This window comes from Hypanus sabinus, chromosome 6 (genome assembly GCF_030144855.1).
Source record: "Hypanus sabinus isolate sHypSab1 chromosome 6, sHypSab1.hap1, whole genome shotgun sequence".
NCBI lineage: Eukaryota > Metazoa > Chordata > Chondrichthyes > Myliobatiformes > Dasyatidae > Hypanus > Hypanus sabinus.
In genome coordinates, this window is record NC_082711.1 from 79,937,004 (window position 1) to 79,963,073 (window position 26,070).

The 26,070-nt window shown below is 38.8% G+C and overlaps 1 protein-coding gene across 1 annotated transcript in view; it reads right to left on the reverse strand.

Moving 5' to 3' along the window:
* Positions 1 to 26,070, reverse strand: part of zgc:110045 (uncharacterized protein LOC664755 homolog) — a 182,021-nt gene that overhangs the window by 39,649 nt on the left and 116,302 nt on the right. Inside the window, exon 2 of the mRNA XM_059972480.1 lies at positions 927 to 1,045. Coding sequence (XP_059828463.1) covers positions 927 to 1,004 — 78 coding nt within the window. The 5' untranslated portion in view covers positions 1,005 to 1,045. The remainder of the gene's footprint in view (positions 1 to 926; positions 1,046 to 26,070) is intronic.

Genomic DNA, 26,070 nt, shown 5'->3' on the forward strand with positions numbered 1-26,070 from the left:
ATTACACCTCATTTTGCTGCTTTCACAGTCAATCAGTTAATGCAAAACATGACCCAACAATTCCTCATCCTTTAAATTTCTCAGGTTTGATTTAGCATCCACCAAGAAGGTGCAGCAAAATAAAAGCACCATTTTTTGAACATTTAATAGCCATCTGCTTTGAAAGAAAATGGTTGTGGGTTCAAGTTCATGAAATGCCTACCATTCAATTTGCTTTCTACCACTGAGAGCAAAGTCTGTCACCTGTGCTGCTATTAAAAAAAACAGTGTCATGGAGCACTTTGGGAGATGAGAAGGAAAGAAATGAGATGGCTTGACCGGTAACAATACCTCCATCAAAGAGCAGCAGGAAGTTAAAGAGACCCAGACCATCTGTGCGAAGGCTTTCTAAAGGAGATCTTCTCCTGTGAGGATATTAAAAAATAACAGCGGAAGAAAGAGAAAAGAATGAGACTGATAACATGAGGCACTAATATCCATATACAAAAAAATCAATAGAGAAAGGAATAGTGCCAGGGTCTAGCAAACAGCAAAGGTAATTGCTATCTGCAGGGGTAAGAACTGCTGCTGATTTTCTCCTTCCTAAAATAGCACTGGAGCAATCATTGTACAATAATTCTTCAGTTAGTTGAAATCCAACATCAAATCGGGAGCCCTCATTGGTCTATATTGTTCAACTATTTACTAGATAAACTCCTTGACCACCAGGAGTAACGTCTTATGAGAAATTTATTGCAGAACATCATGCATAAAATAAGACATTAAATAAATGTTACATTCCATTATCACCTATTCCACATCACTAACTATATGGTACAAAGAACCTTAATTACTTTGCTAAGACGACAGATTTAATTATTTCAAGTCAACATAAATATTACGCTTTCTCAACTTTTTACGACTATTAGTTGTTGATGACACTGTACCTTTCCATGCATGAGTAGGCGAATAGTAAGAGTGACACTGAGTCCCCCTTCAGCCACCTTGGAGTCTGATGTAGTCATTCTGCTCTTTCAACTCGGGAAAGTACGAGAAAATACTGCAACTGTGTAGAAAGAAGATAATTCAGTGATCAAAATTTCATTTTAACAGTTATTTTAGTTGATACTTGATTATCATTTTAAATTTTTGGAAGTCATAATTTTCTTAGTGATGTTTGCACCTTTTGAGCAAAGAAAAATTGTTACATTTCCAGACTTGTGGAAATATTGAGCACAGAAAACAGTTCAGGAAAAACCTTATATATAAACTTAACAATTGTACAGTGAAAAATCTGATTTTTTATTTCTTGAAAGTGCAACTCCACCACTGTCAACTTTTAGGTATCATTTTCTTTTCTAGATTTTTGATCCTGAATGAACACATTCTTCGCATTTGCTATATTTGCTTATGATTTATATTAGCAGTAAATCAAACTTTATTTTCATAAAGAACATTCCCATTGTATGTGGAAGTCCGGTAACCTGAGACTCCATTCAAATGTCCAAGTTAATTCGAACTTTAAAATTTTCTCATTTTTATGTTTTCAAGTTGGAAGCCTTTATTGCAGCTGTTTCTTCCCCACAAATAATAACAAATATAGAAAGACATATGATATATTGTGTTTCTAAATCAAAATCAGTCCTATCATCTCTCACCCTCGCCCCACCACAAATGAAACAATCAGAGAACAAGCAGGAATTTGTTTTCAGCTTCCTTGGTTACTTACATGAAGTTTTTGCCAGTAACCATTAGTGAAGAAGTATGTTCATTCTGGCCAAAAACTATTTTTGATAAATGGATTTATTTTGCCAAAGAGAATGAACCTAAGTGCCTTGAATAAAATATTGAGGCAAATCAGTAGATAAATCCCCAGGACCTGACAGGGTATTCCCTCGGACCTTGAAGGAGACTAGTGTTGAAATTGCAGGGGCCCTGGCAGATATATTTAAAATGTGGGTATCTACAATTGAAGTGCCGGAGGATTGGAGGATAGCTCATGTTGTTCCATTGTTTAAAAAAGGCTCAAAAAGTAATCCAGGAAATTATAGGCCGGAAAGTTTGACATCTGTAGTAGGTAAATTATTGGAAGGAGTACTAAGAGATAGGATCTACAAGTATTTGGATAGACAGGGACTTATTAGGGAGAGTCAACACAGCTTTGTGCATGGTAGGTCATGCTTAACAAATCTATTAGAGTTTTTCTAGGAGGTTACTAGGGAAGTGGATGAAGGGAAGGTAGTGGATGTTGTCTACATGGACTTCAGTAAAGCCTTTGACAAGGTCCCGCATGGGAGGTTAATTAGGAAGATGCGGTCGCTAGGTATACATGGTGAGGTAGTAAATTGGATTAGACATTGGCTCAATGAGAGAAGTCAGAGAGTGGTAGTGGAGGATTGCTTCTCTGAGTGGAGGTTTGTGACTAGTGGTGTGCCACAGCGATCAGTGCTGGGTCCATTGTTATTTGTCATCTCTATCAATGATCTGGATGATAATGTGGTAAATTGGATCAGCAAATTTGCTGATGATACAAAGATTGGAGGTGTAGTGGATAGTAAGGAAGGTTTTCAAAGCTTGCAGAGGGATCTGGACCAGCTGGAAGAATGGCAGATGGAGTTTAATACAGACAAGTGTGAGGTATTGCACTTTGGAAGGACAAACCAAGGTAGAACATACAAGGTAAATGGTAGGACACTGAGGAGATCAGTAGAACAGAGGGTCTGGGAATACAGATACATAATTCCCGAAAAGTGGGGTTAATAGGTAGATAGAGTAGTAAAGAGAGCTTTTGGCACATTGGCCTTTATAAATCAAAGTATCGAGTATAAGAGTTGAAATGTTATGGTGAGGTTGTATAAGGCATTGGTGAGGCTGACTTTGGAGCATTGTGTACAGTTTTGGTCATTGAGTTACAGGAAGGATATTAGTAAGGTTGAAAGAGTGCAGAGAAGGTTTACAAGGATGTTGCCGGGACTTGAGAAACAGAGTTACTGAGAAAGGTTGAATAGGTTAGGACTTTATTCCCTGGAGCGTAGAAGAATGAGGGGAGACGATAGAGGTATATAAAATTATGATGGGTATAGATAGAGTGAATGCAAGCAGGCTTTTTCCACTGAGGCTAGGGGAGAAAAAAACCCAGAGAACATGGGTTAAAGGTGAAGGGGGAAAAGTTTAAAGGGAACATGGGGGAGGGGTGCTTCTTCACACAGAGAGTGGTGGGAGTGTGGAATGAGCTGCCAGATGAAATGGTGAATGCGGGCTCACTTTTAACATTTAAGAAAAACTTGGACAGGTACACAGATAAGAGGTATATGGAGGGAAATGGACCAGGTGTAGGTCAGTGGGACTAGGCAGAAAAATGGTTCGGCACAGCCAAGAAGGGCCAAAAGGCCTATTTCTGTGCTGTAATGCTCTATGGTTCTATGATCTATTATTCATTTAGACCATAAGAAATAGGAGTAGAATTAGGCCATTTGCCCCATCGCTTCTGCTTTGCCACTTAATCATTGCTGATCTAATTTTCTTCATCGCCCCAATCTCTTGCCTTCAACCTGTATCCCTTCCTGCCCTGACCAGTCAAAAATCTATCACCCTCTGCCTTAAATATACATATAAATTTCTATTCCAAAGTACAAGTGAAAGTATATGGACCTTTAAAGTAACTTATTAATGAGTCCAGATACAATTTTTAGAACACAAGATATGTTTTTAAGTCAAAGGTTAATAATAACTTAACAACAACACTTCCCATTTGAATGAAAACATAAGCATTATCCAAGCACTAGCTGTTAAACACTATGCGCCCTTGTATAACAGTAGAGCAATTTAATTCCTGGAGTTTATTCTATTCAATACACAGATGATGCAGCCATGAGTTTAGCTACTAATGGAACTGTGTATGTGCCCCAGGATTACTTCTGTGCCCTCGCCTTCACAAATGACTTCATTCATGATGGCATGTAGAATAATCAGGACTATAGTTGATCCAATTTACAGAGTGAAAAGGCACAAATCTATACAATTCTGAGCTAAATGTGGATTACAAATTACAACAGCAGACAGAAAAGGTGTGTTAGAAGGGCAATGTCATGATAATCATTGGGGATTTTAACATGAAAGTGGATTGGGAAAACCAGGACAGTACTGGACCTCAAGAGAGAATTTGTAGAATGTCGAAGGGATAACTTTTTAAGAACAGCTTGTTGTTGAGCCCACTAGGAAATCAGCTGTGCTGGATTGGGTATTGTGCAATGATCTGGAGGTGATAAGAGAGCTTAAGGTTAAGTCACCCTTAGGGAACAGTGATCACAATATGGTCAAGTTCACTTTGAAATTTGAGAAAGAGAAACTAAATTCCAATGGAATCGATTGCTCGGGATGAGATTATGGAGTACCTGGAGGCACATGACAAGATAGGCCAAAGCCAGCACGGTTTCTTGAAAGGAAAATCCTGCCTGACTAACCTACTGCAATTTTTTGAGGAAATTACAAGCAGGGTAGACAAAGGAGATGCAGTAGACATGGTGTACTTGGATTTTCAGAAGGCCTTTGACAAGGAACTGCACATGAGGCTGCTTAGCAAGATAAGAGTCTATGGAATTACAAGGAAGTTACTAGCATGGGTGGAGCATTGGCTGATCGGCAGAAAGCAGAGAGTGGGAATAAAAGGATCCTATTCTGGCTGGCTGCCAGTGAGCAGTGGAGTTCCACAGGGGTCGGTGTTGGGACCGCTGCTTTTTTACGATGTATCTCAATGATTTGGGCTATGGGATTAATGGATTTATGGCTAACAGCGAGCCTGCAGAGAGACTTAGATGGTTTAGGGAAATGGGCAAAGAAGTGGCAAATGAAATACAATGTTGAAAAGTGTATGGTCATGCACTTTGGTGGAAGAAATAAATGGGCAGACTTTTATTCAGATGAGGAGAAAATTCAAAAAGCAGAGATGCAAAGGGATTTGGGAGCCCTTGTGCTGGATACCCTAAAGGTTAACCTCCAGGTGGAGTCGGTGGTGAAGAAGGTGAATGCAATGTTGGCATTCATTTCTAGAGGTATAGAATATAAGAACAGGGATGTGACATTGAGGCTCTATAAGGCACTCGAAAGACGACACCTAAGAGTATTGTATGCAGCTTGGAGCTCCTTATCTTAGAAAGGATATACTGACATTGGAGAGGGTTCAGAGAAGATTCACGAGAATGATTCCAGGAATGAAAGGGTTACCGTATGAATAACAAACACAAAGTATACTGCAGGTGCTGTGGTCAAACCAACATGTACAACAAGCTGGAAGAATTCAGCAGGTCGGGCAGCATCCTTGGAAACGAGCAGTCGATGTTTCGGGCCGAGACCCTTCCCTGGATGCTGCCCAACCTGCTGAGTTCCTCCAGCTTGTTATACGTGTTACTGTATGAGTAACGTCTGGCAGTTCTTGTGCTGTATTCCCTGGAGTTCAGGAGAATGAGAGGGATTTCATAGAAATATTCCAAATGTTAAAAGGCCTGAACAGATTAGATATGACAAAGTTATTTCCCATGGTAGGGGATCCTAGGACAAGAGGGCACGACTTCAGGATTGAAGGATGTCCATTTTGAACTGAGATGCAAAGAAATTACTTCACTCAGAAGGTGGTAAATTTGTGGAATTTGTTGCCACAAATGGCTATGGAGGCCAAGTCATTGGGTGCATTTAAGGCAGAGATAGATAGGTTCAAAGGGTATGAGGGAAGGCAGGGGAGTGGGGATAGTAAACACAAAGTACACTGCAGATGCTGTGGTCAAATCAAGACGTACAAAAAAGCTGGATGAACTCAGCAGGTCGGGCAACATCCATTAAAAGAAGTTGACTGCTTCTTTCAATGGATGCTGCCCGACCTGCTGAGTTCATCCAGCCTTTTGTACATCTTGAGGGGAGTGGGGATGACTGGAAGAATTGGATCAGCCCATGATTGAATGGTAGAACAGATTCAATGGGCCAGATGGCCTACTTCTGTTATGATCTGTGGACTTAAATGCCAGCCTGGCCTGAGGCTTAATTTGCACTGCCAATTCTAAGGCAAGCAGCCATTTTAAAGGGATACTCTGGATTCATTAAAATGAAAATTAACAGCATTTTCTTGAGATGTAAATAATAAAAAAGGAACAATGAAACTAAAACAGAATTCATAAACTTTCTGCATTATTCAATTTAAACTTTAAATTTATATAAGAAAAAGCAAATAGTTTTTAGTTTCACAAGTACATGCTTTATATCCTGCATTACTTTCAATTTTAATTATTATTGGTAATGGTTATCACAAAGACAATGAAAGTCTCATCAGCCTAATGGACCTTTATAACTCAAAATATTCTTAATTACATCTAACTACCCTGTCAGGTTAATTATTCTCAAAAGTCACAGAAATAACTATTTTCTTACATATGTTCTGACAATGTTGCTTGTTTCTTCTCAAACATCCTGTGAAGATTAATAATTAACACTAAATGGGTTTCATTAGCACTGTTATTTTTTTAAGGCTCTGTCTTTCATTGATATGGATGTTAAACAAAGCACCACAAAAGTAAAAGCAGCCATATACCTAAACGACAAACAAGAGAAAATCTGCAGATGTTGGAAATCCAAGCAAGACATGGAATACGCTGGAGGAACTCAGCAGGTCAGGCAGCGTCTATAGAGAAGAGTAAAGTTGACCAAGGGTCTCAGCCCAAAACGTCAACTATACTCTTTTCCATAGACGATGCCTGGCCTGCTGAGTTCCTCCAGCATATTGTATATACAGTATGCCTCAATGATATTTGCATACTACAATATGGTTGAGTTTATATGACATTTTGAATGAAAATCCCAGCTCAACCACTATTAAATACTGTAACATTATGATTTTCAAATAGTATCAAGATGGTTGTTCCAATCTGAAATATTGTTGACGTTAGTGCAGATATTATATGTTTTTAATGATTTACTATATTTCTATTTTACTGCATCTCATAAAGCAAAAGAACAGTTTGGTGATATGTTTTTTAATTAATTGAACCATTATTCTCTAGTAGTTAACAGAATTTTCTTTTATAAACATGACTATCAGAAGCCAGACCATGAACTCTAATTAGCAATCTCATTATGATCCCTGCGGATTTCTGAATGGGCAAAGTAATGCACAGAAGGAGTCATGCACCAGGGCAACTCCTTCTACAATCCTCACAACACCTGCTACCTTCATGAGAAGCAACTAAATATACATTTGGAACAATGTGTCTTATGCAAAAGCAGATGGCAAACTGCAAAATATTGCTATTTGGAAAAGTGCCATGTTCTTAACAGTTACTGGCAAAACAATCCTTGCTTTGCCTTGCACTTGTGGCTGAAATAACTAGGGGTACTTATCCTGCTCCTCATGTCCATTGACCATTCTTACTCCATCAAGTTCCAGTCATATGGTGGAAGTGTTCCTCTATTTGGACTGTTCTTTTGTCTTCATGGTGTAGTTTTTGACAGGATAATGACTCAGCAGCTGTTGGACTTTGCAGATGTAATGACTGCACACAGGTAATCTCCATTAAACGAATCATGTGACTTCGAAAACCAAATGGCTGCACCAGTGATGATTTGGTTTGTCAATGAATTATTTTGTGTCTTATATTTGTAATTGATTTAAATCACTTTGTTGAGATTTGTTTTCACTTTGACATGAAAGAGTCTTTTTCTATTGATCAGTGTCAAAACATGAAAACTTTCAGTGAGGGTGTGAATAATTTTGTATGCACTGTATTGTAATTCTGACCTGTTTGGTTCCAAATGTAGCCCTAAACAGTGTAAAGTACCATATATATTTTTGTTTTTCATAACGTTCTAGTGTGAAAGGCACAATATAAACTTGAGATATTACAAGAACTCTGTAAAGTATTGAAATAATGCATTGGCTTCCTTAATTATATTTTAAGTGAAGTTTTCTGCTAAACTGTCAGCAGTGAATAAGGTTTGATTGACTGGTTTGAGAAACTAGGTAAAACAAACTGAATTATTTTCTAACTCCAAACCTAATCAAAAGAAAAACACACGAGCCTGGAGGTACTGGCATACTGAGTTTCTTCTTTATTGAGGTGTTCAGATATGATGGGGTGATGTAGTAATGAATGCCATTCACATACTTCTTACATACATACCCATAATAAATTATGTAAACAAGAAAGAATGCCTAATCAGGGGAATGGAACTTCTGCTGCATATTCCAGCCATTTTGACCTGAGACAGTGTGGGGTCTTATCTGGTTTCCCTTTGGATCATCTCTGCCATAATAGAGAGATTTTCGATTTGTATTCGGGCAAATACGTCAAAAGGAGTGTCCCTTTCCGTAAATATTTCAGTTATTTCCTTTTCCAACGGTAAACAGGACAATCTATAAGCATTTCCATGACAACTTGTCCGCTAGAATTTGATTTTGTAACTGTGTCCTCCAAGAAACAGAGCCCATCTCTGCATTTGTGCTGCTGTTAGCGGAACACCCTGCTGTGGATTCAAAATGGACCCTTGTGGTTGATAATCAATAATGAGGGTAAGCTCTGTCTTATACAAACACTGGTTGAAACGTTCTACACCCCAAACCAGATTCAAGGCCTGTCTGTCAATCCATTCGTACTTTCTTTGTAGTGGTAGGGAAATGTGATGCGAAGGCTATGGGACATACACTACCAAAATGCATAACACGACTGCACCTATACCATAAAAGGTGAGGCATCAAAAGGCATCAAACAGACATCAAAGGCAAGTTCCACTGGACGGTGTGGATCGTAATGTATGATACAGTGTCTGACGTCACCATTTCCTTTATGTTTTGGAAAGCTACCTCACAGAGCTTTGTACATTGCCATATCTTAGGGTTTACTCTGCAATAATGAGTTCAAGGGATAGAGCACAGTAGCCAGGGTTGACAGGAACCTGTTAGAGTAATTGACAAATGCTGAAAAGGACCACAACTGTGGCACATGCTTTGACCTTGAGGCATCCACCACTGCTTGAATTTTCTCAGCACACTTGTGTTATTCTTGTACATCAATGGTGTGAACACAGTAAGTGATGTTTGGTTTAAAAAATTCACAGTTGTTGCATTATGCTCTGAGCTCATAATCTTGTAATACTTTTTAAACTGTCTGGAGATTCTGAAGATGTTCCTTGTCATCCTCATTGGTAAAAATGATGTCATCCAAGTAACACTGAGTTCATGGACAACTTTGCAGCACCTGATCCATGGCTTTCTGCCAGAATGCTACTCCAAAAATAAGCCTAATATAGCAAAGTAACCATTTGTGAGTATTTATGGTAAGAAAGACATTGGACACTTCTTTCATCCCCATTTGTAGGTAGGATTCAGCTAGTACATATTGCTGAAGTGTTTACCTCCAGAAAGGTTTGCAAAGATATCCTCTATCCTGGGCAGAGGGTATTGATTTGTTTTCAGTATTGGGTTTATGATGCCTTTAAAATCACCACAGATCCTGACAGAGCCATCATCCTAGCTGCTGAGGCCAATGGCTTTGCCCATGGGCTCCACTCAACCTTGGAAAGAATTCCTTCAGCCTCCATGCAATCTAGCTCAGTGATTAATCGCTGATGGTATGTGGAACTGGATGGGCTTTGTAAAAGTTGGGTGCGGCATTTTCACTTAACACTATTTTATGCGTGATATGTTTCAATTTCCCACTGCTGTGGCATCATCCAGTAGTTTTCTTAATTCACTTTCAGCCAACTGGATGTGGCATGCAAATGGTGGAAGGATCAAAAATCAAGTTATAGTTGTCTCAGCCAATTACGACTTCACAATGCTGGCCCTCCAGTTCTTATCACATACTGTACAAGCAAAATGTTGCATGTTGGTTGCTATGTTTGACTGTTACGAATACCATTCCCACAGGAATCATCTTTTTTTCATAATAAGTTCTTAGTTGGATATCTGCAGTCTTCAGTTCAGTACCTTTGAAATGCCATTCAAGCTCATTTTTGTGGACAGACTGCAGCAGACGAGCCAGTGTTCAATTACATTTTAGTTAATTTGCCATTCACTTATCATGCAAGGCCTACGGCTTGGATCCTGTTAGTTTTCACATAGCAAATCTCAAGGAATGGACATGATTATTCAGTCCTGCATTATTCTCATCATTAACAGATTTTTCATCAACAGTTTGTAAATAAGTGCTCCTTTTGAAACTGCAACTTGATTTTTCATCTTTTTCTCTTCCTTCTGCAGTCCGTTCATTTTTGTCTGCTGGAAATGCTCTTTGTATGTGTCCTATTTTGTTGTATTTTCTGTAAGTTTTGCCTTTAAACCTGCATTGGTCTGGTGTATGTGACCCGCCTGCCAGAATGGTAAGACAATTTATTCAGCCAGGCAAGTTTCTGTTTAGACGTTGCAATTTTGCTCACGCTCACTTTCATTCCTGACTGCAACTCAATTGTGTCTTTGGTTGCTGTTTCCATTGATAGTGAATTCAACTGCACTTTTAAATGTGAGTTGTGCTTTGGTTAGGAGCCATTTATGAATGCTTTATTGTAAGATTTCACTAACTAAACAAAAGTTCAGTGTATCATTGACCATTACTGATCTAACAATGCTCAATTTCTTCAATTCAGCCAGGTAAACTGCAAAGGACTCCCCTTCCTTTTGATTCCACTATTGAAACCTAAAGATTTATGCAATCAACAATGGTTTTGGTTCTAAACGGTTCCTGCAGTACATCCACAATATCAGCAAAGTTCATTTCAGCTGGTTTGATTGGAGCAGTTAAACTTCTAAGCAAACTGTATGTTTTTTTTTTCCACCTATTGCACTCAGTAACACTGGCATTCACTTTTTATTGGCTATTTCATTTGTTTCAAAATATTGCTCAATTCGCTCTGCATACATCATCCAGTTATCTGTTGTGGAATTGAACTCTTTCTACATCTTTCCGAAGTAGCCAGCCATTTCTGCTTTTTATTTATTGGTTATTATTATCATCCAATACTCATTCTTTATGAACACATGAATTTTGTCCCTTTTCTGGCTTTGTTTTTTTTTAAACTTAACCATCTCTCACCCCCTTCCAAAGAAAAGCATGATGCACTTATTTTAACTCTAACATCTTGCTGTGCTTCAACAGGTAGGTGTTTTGTCTTGGGTTAATTTTAAAACTTCCTCATCACTGTTGTTATTTTTCGTAACTCTGAAACTAATAGAAAGAAAACCACAGGAGCTGGGAGGTACTTGTGTATTTAGCTTCTTCTTTAGTGAGGTGGTGGTGTAATGACATAGGCATTCATGTACTCACTTAATGAATTACGTGAAGAAACAAAGAATGGTTAATCAAACAATATATTTTAACTATTACTCAACTATCACTGAAATAATGAATACTTTATTCTTTCCCATTGTAAATCAGCACCTCCTCTGCTTTCAAGTTTGTTAAAATATGGGAGGAGGGAATAGGACTATGATGGAACCCTTATGATTAATCTGTAACTCTAGATTCAGTGAAGGCAGCACAGAAAGTTGTGCCCAAATCCACTTACCATTAAAGTAACTTAGTGCCATCTCCACTGTGGCTGACAGTGGTATTAAAAAACTCCTCAGCACAGGAGCTAGTTAGCTGCCCTCCTGCACTTTATGTCAGAATCTTTGATAGTAATTACTCTTCAGATTGTGAACCATATCAAATAGTAAGTGCTTTGTTCTCCAAATCAGCATCAAAGACAATGGTGAAGAGAGGGTGTGGCATCCCTTAACTGCCAGGGCAGGGAAGTCCCTTTGCATTCTATTGTGTACTAATCATTAGCCCTGATGCTTTCTTTCTGCTAATAAAAAGTCTTTGAACATAGAACAGTGCAGCATAGTACAGGCCCTACGCCAACAATGTTCTACCAATTTATATCAAACAACACCACAATCAATCTAGCCTTTCACTCCTTTCACAGCCCATTACCCTCTATTTTTTACATCCATGTAAACGAGCCTTTTAAAAATGCCTATTATATCAGTTTCCACTACCCAGCAGTGTGTTCCAAGCACACACTATGCTGTGTGAAGAAAAAACTACCTCTGACATCTCCTCCTCCACTCACCTTAAATAGATGTTCTCTGGGATTGGCCATTGTCACCCTGAGAAGAAGTTGATAACCACTTTGCAAATTTGTACATTGAAATTTAAGTTGGTTACATTAAATGACCAATGCTCAAACATAAAAAAATCTTTTGATACATTTGTTCATTTTTCATACTCTGGTCATTGCTGGCAAGGCTAGCAATTGAGGTCCATCCCCAAATGCCTCCAGAATAGATGGTGAGTCACCTCAAACTGCTGCAAACCCTCATGCAATGGGTATTTCTATGGAATTGTTGGGGAAAGGGTTCTGGTACTTAGACCCAGCGACAGTGAGGGAACAACTATATATTTGCAAGTCAGAATGATGTGCAGTATGGAAGAAAACCTGCAGGTGATGGAACTCTCTGTGCCTGGAGACATTGTCCTTCCTGATCACAGAGTAGATGGAGTTTAGAAGTGTTACCAGAGTAACTCGGGAGAGTAATGCTGTGTATTCTGTTGATAATACAATAGTGCATATACTGTGCACCAAAAGAAGAGACAAATATTTAGTGTGGTGGACATTATACCAATCACGCACAGATAACAAAGCTTTCTAGAGTGTTTTGAGCTGCATTTATCCAGGCAAACAGTGAATGTTCTATCTCATTCCTGAGGTACTTTGTGGATTGTGGGAATGGTATGGAGTGTCAAGAGATGAGTCATTAAGAACAAGATGCCCAACCACTGCCCTACTTTCATAGTATTAGGGAGCTAGTCAATGGTGACCCCCAGGATGGTAATGTCATGAACGGGTGATTGAATTTCCTCTTACTGAAATTAGTCATTGCCTGCCAATTTTGTGGTAGGAATGTTAGTTATACTTATCAGCCCATGACTGAATGTTATTTCAAAGTTCGAAGTAAACTTATCAAAATACGTACTATATATGTTAAAATATACTAAATTGAAATTCATTTTCTTGCAGGCATTTACTGGAAAAAAGAGAAAAAAGTAATTTTACAGAAACTATATATAAACAAAGAAGACAAACACAAATGTGTAAAAAAAGACAAATTGCAAATAAAAACAATACTAAGAAAATGAGTGGTAAAAGGTCCTTGAAAGTGAATCTGTAGATTGTAAAATCAGTTCAGAGTAGTGGTGAAGCCAGTTCAAAAGCCTAATGGTTACATGCAAATACACACTGCTGAGGAGTTGTGAAATGGTACTGAACACTCTGGAATAATCATTGAACATCCTCACTTTCAAGCTTACGATAAAAAACTCACTGGTGAAGAGCATTGGGTTCTTTCAGTTCAAAGAAAGAAGGTGGAAAATCGGGGGACCGCAGGCCAGTTGCTCTAACAGCTGCTGCCAGGAAAATGATGGGCAGCACAACTGATCAACAACCATAATGTGGCTAACAAGTAATTTGAGGAGCAATTGGAGGTCCCAAAAATAAAAATTTCTGCAAGTTACATTTATGTATTGTGCATTAAAATCAGGTACCATGTATTTATAGAGTCACAGAATAGAGAAGTACAGCACAGAAACAGGCCCTTTGGCCCAACGAGTCCATGCCAAAATGATTTTAAATGCCTATTTCCATCAACCTGCACCGTGACCATAGCTCTCCATACCCCTACCAAACCATGAACCTATCCAAACTTCTCTTAAACAGTGAAATCAAGCTCGTATGCACCACTGTGCTGGTGGCTCATTCTACACACACATGACCTGCTGAGTGAAGAAGTTCCCACTCATGTTCCCCTTAAACTTTTCACCTTTCAAACTTAACCCATGATCTCTAGTTGTAGTTCCACCCAACCTCGGTGGAAAAAGCCTGCTTGCATTTACCCTATCTATACCCCCCCCCCCATAATTTAGTATACCTCTATCAAATCTCCTCTCAATCCTCTGTATGCTAAGGAATACAGTCCTAACCTAGTTGAGTGATAGCCTGCATTGATTAAGGTTGTAATAGAATTTAAAATGTTGATGGGACAACTGACCTTCACAAAACAGAGTAAATATATTCTAATAGCTTCATGGCTATTGGGAATCAACAATATGGCTATAATCCAACTGAAATGGCTCCCATTGGTATACATCTGAAAGTTTGCATGTAGTATCTAAACCATTAGGCAAGTGTTATTAGTAATGTCCTTTCTCCCTTTCAAGATCCACTCCAATGAAAAACTCCAATGAACAACGAAAAACACCCATGTCTGAGAGAACATGGTAATGAAAACTCTTGTAGTAAACTGAAACTTGACTTACAGTATATTGACTTTACATATTATTAAGTCAACAATCATCATATTCTACATTCTTCCAACATTCAGAATAGTCTTGCGTGAAAAAAAATCAATATATTGCCAATATGACATTGTCCACACCAAATGGAGTAACTTATGGCCAACGCTTGCAAAATACCTATTACTTCCATGGATAAACCATGCACTATTTTCTGCATACCAGTTAGCAGCTTGACACATTTGACATACATCATGCTCCAAGAAAATGAAGCAATTCATTCTATTAGCAAACATAATTCAGGTTTTTCAATTATACAACACCAACATGAAATTCTGTAGCAGAAATTAACCCAGCATTATACATACTCAATAATTACCACTAAGTAGGGTTGTATCACAGGAGTGCAAGTCTATAAAAAAAAGTTGACAGTTATGATCATAGTCTTTTGTTCCATATCAAGGTCGTTGAAGAGTTCCATTGGAGTAAATACAGTACAATAATGAGATGGAAATAGCAGTGCTGAATGCTGCCAAATGGATGCACAGAGGACAGCATAAAGATAGTACAGTTAAAGCACTTTACTGGTAGAAGTATAAGCATATTTCAGGTAAGATTTCTGTTGCAAGCAAAAACTTATATTTTACATTACTATTATGGATTAGAATCATAAGCATAGGGCGAACTGAGTTCCTTACACTGAGATACTCAGCTTTTGATAGGGTTACAGTCTTGAGCAGTGAGGAGACCCAAACACTTTCTCAAACATTGGGGTGCATTGAACCCACATTAGTAGACATTGATCAGATGTATCAGAGAGGCAGCAATAAATCTACAAACAGAAGCTTTTAACAGACCAGGATTATAGGCTGGTACTCTAACAAGACAAGAAAATTATAGTTTGATAATTACTATTCAGCCACCTCAGTATTGAAAAGTAGTACAATCTGGGAACAGGTGGAGTAGGAAATACTGTACCTGCTTGGATTAGTAGAGGGTTATAGTTCTGAAGTACAGATATGAGATTTGCATGGACTTGATTTGCAGGTCTCATCTTGGAAACTTTGTCATTGGGCAGTGTTGTACAGATGGGCAGATTGTCAGAGGATCTCTGTCTTGTGAATGTTAAGTTCAAGACAGGCTCTCTTATACATTCCATTTGAAGCATTGATAAGAAGAGCACAGCCAATGAATAAAAACAAAATCATATCTGATTTGTTCCTTTCACCTTTCTAGCCTTCTGAAATTCTCAATACAGATATCATTCTCCAACCAAGCAAACCAAACATAGTATTTAAAGAATGATCTGTTATCCATCATCCTGTTTCATTCTGCAGCACTTGTCTATTACCACACGTCTATTTTCTTGCTGGGAGACTACATTCACACGGCTCCATGCAAATCTGAATAGCTTTATCAAGAGTACTTCCAGCAATTGACTTTGGAATTCATTAATAATCTATCTTGGCCACCTCTACTTCCTTACCTGGCTAGTGTTGCGAAGTGAGACAGTTTCCATTGGTTTACCCATCAAAATGTCTGCTATTTATCTGTGTTATGGGATATCCTTATCACCATTGTCACAGGCTGAGCAAGGAAGTTCATAATCTCTGATTGTAATGGTCACTGAACTGAGTTTTTAACTTCTTCACAAAAACTGATATTCATATCAATTCTATCTTCACTGCGATTTTTCCCCATGGTCTTCATATTGCTCAAATTTTAAACAGGAATCCAACAATTTAAAATATTGAGAAAGCCTAAATACCAAAAAATACTAAAGCCTAAATTCTGAATCCATCACGGAAAGAGTACACCCTCGGTTACTATCAAGAAAATACTGTTTCAAGTGCAAATGGTTACAAAAATTGGTGATGACAGCAAAGTGCTTAACTCCCTGCAGGCAGAAGACTCTGACTAAATTAATATGTCAGCAACTGCAGTGGTCCCTTATAAAAGAGTACTTGAGAATTCTGGACATCTGGGACATACAGCTGTCTCTTAATTTAGAGCAGAAAAAAATAATTTGCGAATTAGAAACTGCACTAGAGATAAATTGTAATAAAACACAATGGCACCGTTTCTTTACCTCAGATGGTACACAGGAATTCCTAATCATGTGAGGTGAAACAGTCAGAGTGAACTCGTAAATTTATTTTATCATTTACCAACATTTCAGCATCATGAGTGCTGATCCTCAAGTCCAAGAACATTGACTGTTTAACAGGACAACATTCATATAGCAAACAGTAACAAAGACATGAGCTTACAATTGTTCTTAATGTGACTAAAAAGGATCTTCAGTTTCACCATTGCAATCATCACCAAATTGTAACCTGCACCATTCACAATAATAGGTTCTAAAATTCAATGTACCTATAAGTACAAAGTTCAAAGTAGATTTACAACTCAGAGATTCATTTTCTTGTGGGCATACTCAATAAATCCATAATAGAATGATAACCATAATAGAATCGGTGAAAGAACACACCAACTTGGGTGTTCAATCAGTGTGCAGAAGACAATAAACTGTGCAAATACAAAAAGTAAGAAATAATAATAATAAATAAGCAATAAATATTGAGAACATGAGCTGAAGAGTGCTTGAAAGAGAGTCCATTGGTTGTGGGAATATTTCAGTGATGGGACAAGTGAAGTCGAGTGAAGTTATCCCCTTTGGTTCAAGAGCCTGATAGTTGAGGGGTAATAATTGTTCCTGTACCTGGTGGTGTGAGTCCTGAGGCTCATGTACTTTCTTCCCTGTGTACTTTGAGTGAGTATGTTACCATATACTACCTTGAGATTCATTTTCATGCAGGCATTTACAGGGAAAAAATAAATACAATAGAATTTATGAAATAACTATACATAAACAAAGATGGACAAATAACCAATGTGCAAAAGAAGATAAACCGTGCAAATAAAAAGTAATACTGAGAACATGGGTTGTAAACAGTTTTATAAATACAATTGTATGTTTTATTATTTGCTCAGTCTAAAAGAAACTAAAGTCATTTCTTATTTATTCAATAAATCACTAACTTCCAGCTTGCAGCATTTGGATAGACTGTTCTGCTGACATGTCGTTCATTTATTTGCTGGAACAAGCTCCTTTCAAATGAATGATTGATTTATTTATTTAGTGATAAAGTGCAGAACAAGCCCTTCTGGCCCTTTGAGTCGCACCGCCAGCCACCCAAATTTAACCCCAGCTTAATGATAGGGCAGTTTACAATGACTAATTAACTTAGTAATGGGTATGTCTTTGGACTGTGGAAGGGAACCAGAGCACCTGGAGGAAACCCCCACATTCCATAGGGAGGATGTACAAACTCCTCACAGAGGGTGCCAGGACTGAACTACAAATTCCAACATCCCGAGAGGTAATAGCATTGTGTTAACCACTACACAACTATAGTACCCCAAGAGTAAGTGCTCTCTGGTGAAGTCTTTGTGAAAAAGGTGAGAAATGCTTGGCATTAATTTATAAAGGCAATTTACTAATCAAATCAGCAAAACATAAAACCTTGAAAGGCAAAGAAAGCAATTATTTTAAAGACTAAAGTATCATGTCATGAAACACTTATAAGTAATTACCCTTTACTTCTCGTTTGCTGATAGAAAGCTTGTCTAAATGTGAAGGATGAGTTGATCTACATGTTTAGCGAAGGAAAATAAATGAAACATGTTTATAAATGAAGAGTTTTAAAATTAGGTTCTCATGCAGAGTTGTAAAGATGCTCCAACGTGATTGGATAGTGGTAGTAGCCACAAATTTTAAATTAAATTGCTCATTATCTATAGAGAAACTTAGCTGGAGCTCTAAAACAACGGCTGCAAACCCAGAAGTATTATATATTGAGAAAAGGTTATGAGTTTCACAATAATACCATCACACATGATAGTGATAATTCACTATCATTAAATTAAAATACGCTTACCACTAGCTGCTAAGTTTGACTATCCAATGCTACTGTATTCATACAGGTCAAAGTTAAGTGAATTATATAAATTCCTTTTATCAGTCAATGGAACTCTCAATGCATATGTTGTATTCCAGCCAGTTTGAGAATCATCTATAAGCATTTAGTCATTAAGGTAATAAGATCCAAGCAAAATATTGCAGGCAACGGAAGTCTGAAATAATACAAAAAACAGTGGAAATAACTCACCACTTCAGGCATCTCTGGAGAAAAATCAACTGTTGTGACAGTGATTGAAGTCATCAGAGAGACACTGAAGCTGCTGATACTGATGTCTTTATTCATCACAACAAACAGGATTCTCACTGAGACGCTCTTAGTAGCAGATATTCATTCAAACAGGAACCAGGCTTCAGCTCTCGTTGTTAATGTAAGTTATGTTCAGGAAGCTTGCAATTAACCTTCAGTTTTTTGTTTGTAAATTGCAATCAGTAAATTGAAATTAACAGCACAGGCTGCTCCATAGACTAAGAGATGCAACAGTCAAACGTTAAAACAATAGGGTTGTGTTAACTGGCTTGCATGGCTAAATTATTTGCAGTATTAGCATAGCAAACATAGTCACAGGTATAGGCAATCAATAGTTTTTGTGAATATACAATAGTTCTGTTTCAGGCCCTCCATCTACAAAATGTTTTAGAATATTTGTATTAATTAATTTCTTCCAAAGGTATCTGGATCTTCAGAGGTGTCATATCAACTACAATATGTTTCCACTATGTATCTCAAAGCAACAATTTTCCATACCAAAGTACTGAAGTAAACAATGTTATTGAAACCACTGAAATTGTGTACCTTTGTAACTGAACTTGTGTAACTGCTGTTACCTTTGATCTTAAGGGTATAAAAAAGTGATGTACCTTTGGGTTTGTGAGCCTTTATCAAGAGTGTCTCTGTCAGAATGTCTGTTTATCATGATAAATAATGACTTCTATATCACCAGCTTCAGGGTCTCTCTGGTGACTTTGATCACAGTCACATCAACTTCTCAGGTTAATGACTTTTCATCAAAATTCTGATAAAGTCATTGACCAGAAATGCTAATGCTGTTTCATTCTCTACAAATATTTTCAGACCTTACTATTTACAACTTTTTTTTATTTCTAAGAATAAGAATCTGCAAACAAAACTATTGTGACAAATCTGTACAATTTTAAAATTTCAAGAATAAAGTGCCTTCACTGAACCTGCATTGCAGACATCTCTTTTGCCCACCAAGTTTCCTCCCTCCTGCTTTGTAAAATGCATGTTTCTCAGAATCTTTACTCAAATGGAAATTCATTGTATGGGAAATTCTGTACAATTATATTCTGCCTATGCATTTACTTATAGAAGAAGTGTTTACTGTATTTACTATATTTACTTATTTGTTTATCAAATAAGTGACAGAAGCCACCATTAAGTTGGTTAGCTGGTATGAGCAATAGGAAATGATTGGTTTGGAAAACTGCATGCTAACATGGTTATCTTGATATATAACAACCTGCCAAAGAAAAGTAGGAGTGATATGCAGCATTAAAGCACAAAACTGAACCGTAAGAATTAAAATATTAGAGAAATTATGTGATTTGTTGTTATAAATACAATGCTGTTAGTACTGGCAACATTTTGCACATTTATTCTTTATAAATCTCCTCTTGGCAGTTTGTATCTCAAACTACTAAAAAACTCTACAGTTATACCGTGTCTTACCTTTAATATTAAATTAGGAGGAGATATTAAATGTAAAATAGAATATTACTGTAGAATTTTTCTCTTCCTTTTTTAAATGTCATAACCTGGGTCAGTAGTAGTTTTATTACTTCTGGAGTCAGAGAGCACAGAAACAGGTCCTTTGGCCTGACACGTCCCTGGTGGCCTGGTCCCACAACCCTCAATACCTCTCTGATCCATGTACCTCAGGTTTCCGGCATTTATTTAGCATCTGTACCCCTCATAATTTTGGAAACTTCTATAAGATCTCTCTTCATTCGCCAATACTCCAGGGAATAAAGTCTGAAACTATTCAATCTATTCCTGCAAGTAAGGTCCTCAAGTTGCACTAACATCCATGTAAATTTTCTCTGCAGTTTTCAAGCTTATTGATATCATTCCTCTTGGTAGATAACCAGAACTGCATATAATACTCTAAATTTTCCCTCATCAATGTCTTGTACAACTTCAGTGTTCTACCACACATCTAAATGCCCTATCACTCACTGTGGAAGTCTTACCATGATTTGTCATCCAAAACCGCAATACCACAGACTTACTTGCATTAAATTCCATCTGCCATTTTTCACCCATTCTTCCAACTAGCTCAGATCACTTTTGCAGGCTTTGATGCCTCCCTCACTGTTGACTACAACCCCAGTCTTGGAGGGATCACAAAATTTGCTGGTCTAGATTGCCACATCTAAATGATTAATATAGATGACTAACAACGATGACAAGGCACCAACCCTGAAGCATACCACTAGCCTCTAAGGCTCCTCTCACTAAGCCAACATTGAATCCAATTGACTATTTTATTCTAAATAATAAAGTCACTTAATCTTCTGGGCCAGCTTCCCATGCAGGACTATCAGAACGAAAAAAGAGGTGAAAAAAAGATCTTTGAGCAGCGTCCAATCTGGACACCAGAAGTTTTGAGAGGAGGGTATTTCAACTAAGCCCATTGCCCTAATAAAAAAGGCAGCCACAGATCGCAACAGCGAAGAAGAGCTTTGACCAGAAACTATTCAATGTCTGGGATTGACTAGCAAGTGCAAATTAAAAGAAGGCGGGGCAAGTGCAGCGGCCATCGTCTGAGTGGACAGAGTCAGAGTGGTCATTTTGAGGCTTTAGCTCTTCCAGGCTTCAGCCAGAGAAAGCAAAGGTTAAGTTTTTTTTTCCATTCCCTTCTGTATGTCTGCTCAGCCAGGACAGTAGAGATGTCAGGCAGGTTAGAGGAATGCTCCTCTTCCAGGATGTGGGAAAGCAGGGGGACCTCCAGTGTTCCTGACAACTACAATTGCGAGAAATGCATCCAGCTGCAGCTTCTAACAATCCATGTTAAGGTGTTGGAGCTGGAACTGGGTGATCTCCAGATCATTCAGAAGACTGAACGGGTGATAGACAGGGCATATAAAGAGATAGTTGCACCCAAGGTGCAGGACACAGGAAACTGGGTGACAGTGAGGGGTTAAGGAGCCAGTTCAAAGTACCCTTGTGGCTGCTTCCCTCAACAAAAGGTATATCACTTTCGTTACTGTCAAAGCAGTTGGACTAACAGAGAAAAGTAACAGGTCTCTGACAAAGCGTCTGCTTCAGTGACTCAAAAGGGAAGGAGCGAGAGGAGGCATGCAGTGGTGATAGGGGATTTGTTAGGTAGGGGAACGAACAGGAGGTTCTGTGGGCAACAATGAGGTTCCCAGATGGTATGATGTTGCCTCCCAGGAGCCAGGGTCCAGGATACCTCAGTTTGAGTCCTCAGCATTCTTAAGTGGCCAGAAGCCGTGGTCATGTACTTACCAATGATATAGGCAGGACCAGTAACGAGGTTCTACATAGGGATTTCAGGGAGGTAGGTGCTAAGTTAAAGGGCAGGACCTCCAGTGTTGTGATCTCAGTAATGCTACCCATGCCACGTGCTCATGAAGCCAGAACTAGCAAAACTATACAGTTTAATACATGGCTAAGGAATTTGTTTGGAAGGAAGGGCATAAGATTTTTGGATCATTGGGCTCTCTTCCATGGAAAGTGAGTAAGATAGATGAACTTGTAGCACAGTTGCAGTCTGGCAGGTATGATGTTTGAGGCAACATTGAATCATGGCTGAAAGAAGATTATAGCTAGGAGCTTAATGTCCAAGGATATACACTGTGTCGAAAGGACAGAAAGGAAGGCATAGGGGGTGGCATTGCTCTTTTGGTTAAAAAAAATGTAATCAAATCATTAGAAAGAGGAGACATAGGGCCGGAAGGTGTTGAATCATTGTGGATAGAGCTAAGGAACTACAAGGTAAAAAGACACTAATGTATACAGACCCCCAAACAGTACAAAGGATGTGGTCTACAAATTACAATGGGAGATAGAAAATGCATGCCAATAGGGCAATGTTACAATAGTCATGGGGTATTTCAATATGTAGGTAGATTGGGAAAATCAAGTTAGTGCTGGATTCCAAGAGGGGGAGTTTCTAGAGTGCCGATGAAATGGTTTTTTAGAGCAGCTCATGCTTGAGGCGACTAGGGAATCAGCTATTCTGGTCTGGGTGTTCTGCAATGAACCAGAATTGATTAGGGAGCTTGAAGTAAAAGAACCCTTAAGAGAAAGTGATCATAATATAGAAACATAGAAAACCTAGAGCACAATTCAGGCCCTTTGGCCACAAAGTTGTGCTAAACATGTCCCTTCCATAGAAATTACTAGGCTTACCCATAGCCCTCTATTTTTCTAAGCTCCATGTACCTATCCAAAAGTCTCTTAAAAGATCCCACCGTTGCCGGCAGCCCATTCTATGCACTCACTACTCTGAGTAAAAAACTTACCCCTACCTCTGCACACCATATCCTCATTATATGCGTCTTCGGACTATGCGGATTCAGTTATGCGAGCGACCCATTTCTATCAACATCTCCCTATATGCTTCCAAAACTCACAGTTATGCGAGGAGCCCTGCTTTCCCGCCAATACAAGTCACATGCGCACATCTCACAGTCTCACTTTTGGGACAAGAAGCACCACTTTCCCGCCAATACAAGTCAGGTGCGCCACACAGTCTCACTCCCGCCACTTTCACATTGGTTTTGGCAACGTATGGATGTGCAATATTGCGCTCTTAAACTTCTGCTGGTTCTGCTTACAGTGCAATGATTTTGTGCTTGAAATATTTAACTGTGCCTCTTAAGCATCTGATGTCATGTCCTGGGCCATCAGCCGAGCGGCAGAGAACCGCTTTAACACCTGAAAAAAAGTTGGAAATTATGAACAGCACGGCATCAACTGAAGGTAACACAGCTCTGGGACGCTACTGCCGGGAACAGAATCTTGCCTTTAAAGTTCTTTTGTTGCTTGCCAATGTGCCAGCCCATCCTAAACATTTGGGCAGCATTCCTCCTAACATAACAGTGTGTTTTCTGCCGCCTAACACAAAATTGCTGATTCAACCACTCGAAAAAGGTGTGATCCACATTCAAGGCATATTTTTTTATGGCGAACTATCTCTCAGATGCTGCAAGCAACAGACTATTTTGAAAATCCCGGGAGTTTACCAACGGTGAGGAAATGGTGGAAGTTGGAACACTTGGCACAAATGGCGATGGACATGGACCCAAGATTAGAATGGAGTCAGCATTTCAGTCGTTCCCTGCCATCAATCCTTCTTCCCTACAAGCAAATTTATGCTGAAAAACAAAATGCTGCCAAGCAAACAACCCTCACCACTTTCTTCAAACTGGTGTCGTCATCTACTGCCAGCAGTTCTAAGAGTTCTGTGAGTCTTCCTTCATCCCTTGCTGTGCTTGATGATCCTGATGACCCACAACTATCCACTTTATCCATGTAAAGCTGCCCGACACCACAACAACCACTCATCTCCCGGAGCAAACACACCTGCCACTGTTGGTGAGTACTATACACCCTATTATGATAACTTTTTATGATTTATTACATTGAATATTACCTTAAATTGATGAAATGTAATATGATTGTGCCTTGTGGTACTGCTTTTGTGTCGTATTGGTATGAAAATGTGAATAAATTACAGATAAAACATACTTAGGAAGTCCTCTGGAACACATCCCTATTTTCTTCATTTAATTAAGTATTCACATTATTCATCGACTACGAGGAATGTATCCCCCACATATAACGAGGATAGGGTGTACCTACTCCCCAGCACCTTAAACCTGTGCCCTCGTGGCAACCATTTCAGCTCTCGGAAAAAGCCTCTGACTATCCCCACGATAATATGATCAAATTCACCCTGATATTTGAGAAGGAGAAGCTAAAGTCAGATGTATCAGTATTACAGTGGACTGAAGGGAATTACAGAGGCATGAGAGAGAAGTTGGCCAGAACTGAATAAAAAAGATCACTGGCAGGGATGACAGCACAGCAGCAATGGCTGGAATATCTGGTAGCAATTTGGAAGGCACAGGGTATGTACATTCCGAAGAGGAAGAAGTATTCTAACAGCAAGGTGACACAACAATGGCCAGCAAGAGAAGTCAAAACCAACAAAAATGCCAAAGAGAGGGCATATAATAGAGCAAAAATTAGTGGGAAGTTAGAAGATTTGGAAGCTTTTAAAACCAACAGAAGGCATCTAAAAAAAAATTAAGAAGATAAAGAGAGAATACAAAAGTAAGCTAGCCAATAATATTAAAGAGGATACCAAAAGTTGCTTCAGATACATAAAGTGTAATAGAGAGGCAAGAGAAGATATCAGACTGCTGGAAGTGATGCTGGAGAGGTAGTAGTGGGGCACAAAGAAATGGTGGGCAAACTGACAAAGTATTTTGCATCAGCCTTCACTGTGGAAGACACCAGTGGTATGGTAAAAGTTACTGGTGTTTGGGGTCATTAAGTCTGACCCCTGATTTCATTTCTAGAGAGAAGGTTTTTGGGAAAGGAATGGTTCGAAGGTAGATAAATCATCTGGACCAGACTGTGTATACCCAGTGGTCTGAAATAGGTGGCTGAAGAAATTTTGGAGGCACTAGCAATGATCTTTCAAGAGTCACTAGTTTCTGGAATGATTCAGAGGAATGGAAAATTGCAAATGTCACTCCACTCTTCAGAGAGAGGCAGAAAAAAGGAAATTATAAACCAGTCAGTCTGACCTCAGAGGTTGGGAAGATACTGGAGGATGAGATCTCAGAATACTTGGAGGCACATGATAAAACAGGTCCTAGTCAGCATGGTTTCCTCAAGGGAAAATCTTGCCTGACAAATCTGTTGGAATTCTTTAAAGTAATAACAAGCAGGATAGACAAAGGAGAATCAGTTGATATTGTATACTCGAACTTTCAGAGGGCCACACTTTGACAAAGTACCACACATGAGGCTGCTTAACTAGCTATGAGCCCATGATATTACAGGAAATATTCTGGCGTGGATAAAGCCAAGGCCAATTGGCAGGAGGCAAAGAGTGAGAATAAAGGGAGCCTTTTCTGACTGGCTGCCAGTGACTAGTGACATTCCACAGGGGTCTGTGATGGGACCAATTCTTTTTACGTTATATGTCAACGATTGGGATGATAGAAATGATGGTTCTTTTGCAAAGTTTGCAGGTAATATGAAGATAAGTGGGAGGCAGGTAGTTTTGAGGAAGTAGAGAAGCTACAGAAGGATTTAGACAGATTAGCAGAATGGGATAAGAAGAGGCAGATGGAATATAGTTTCGGGAAGTGTATGGTCATGCACTTCAGCAAAAAAATGAAAGGGTTAACTATTTTCTAAATGGAGAGAAAATACAAAAAAAACTGAAGCACAAAGGGAATTGGGAGTCCTTGTGTCGGACTCCCTAAAGATTAACCTGGAGATTGAGGCTGTGGTGAGAAAGGCAAATGGGTTGTTAGTAGTCTTTTCAAGAAGACTTTAAAATAAAAGGAAGGGCCTAATGTTGAGACTTTATAAAGCTCTGATGAGGCCTCACTTGGAGTACTATGAGCAGGTTTGGGCTCTTTATCTTAGAAAAGATGTGCTGACACTAGAGAGTGTTCAAAGATGGCTCACAAAAATGATACCAGAATTGAATGGCTTGTCACATGGAAGGTGTTTGATGGCTCTGGGCTTGAATTCACAGGAATTCTTCAGAATGAGGGATGACCTCA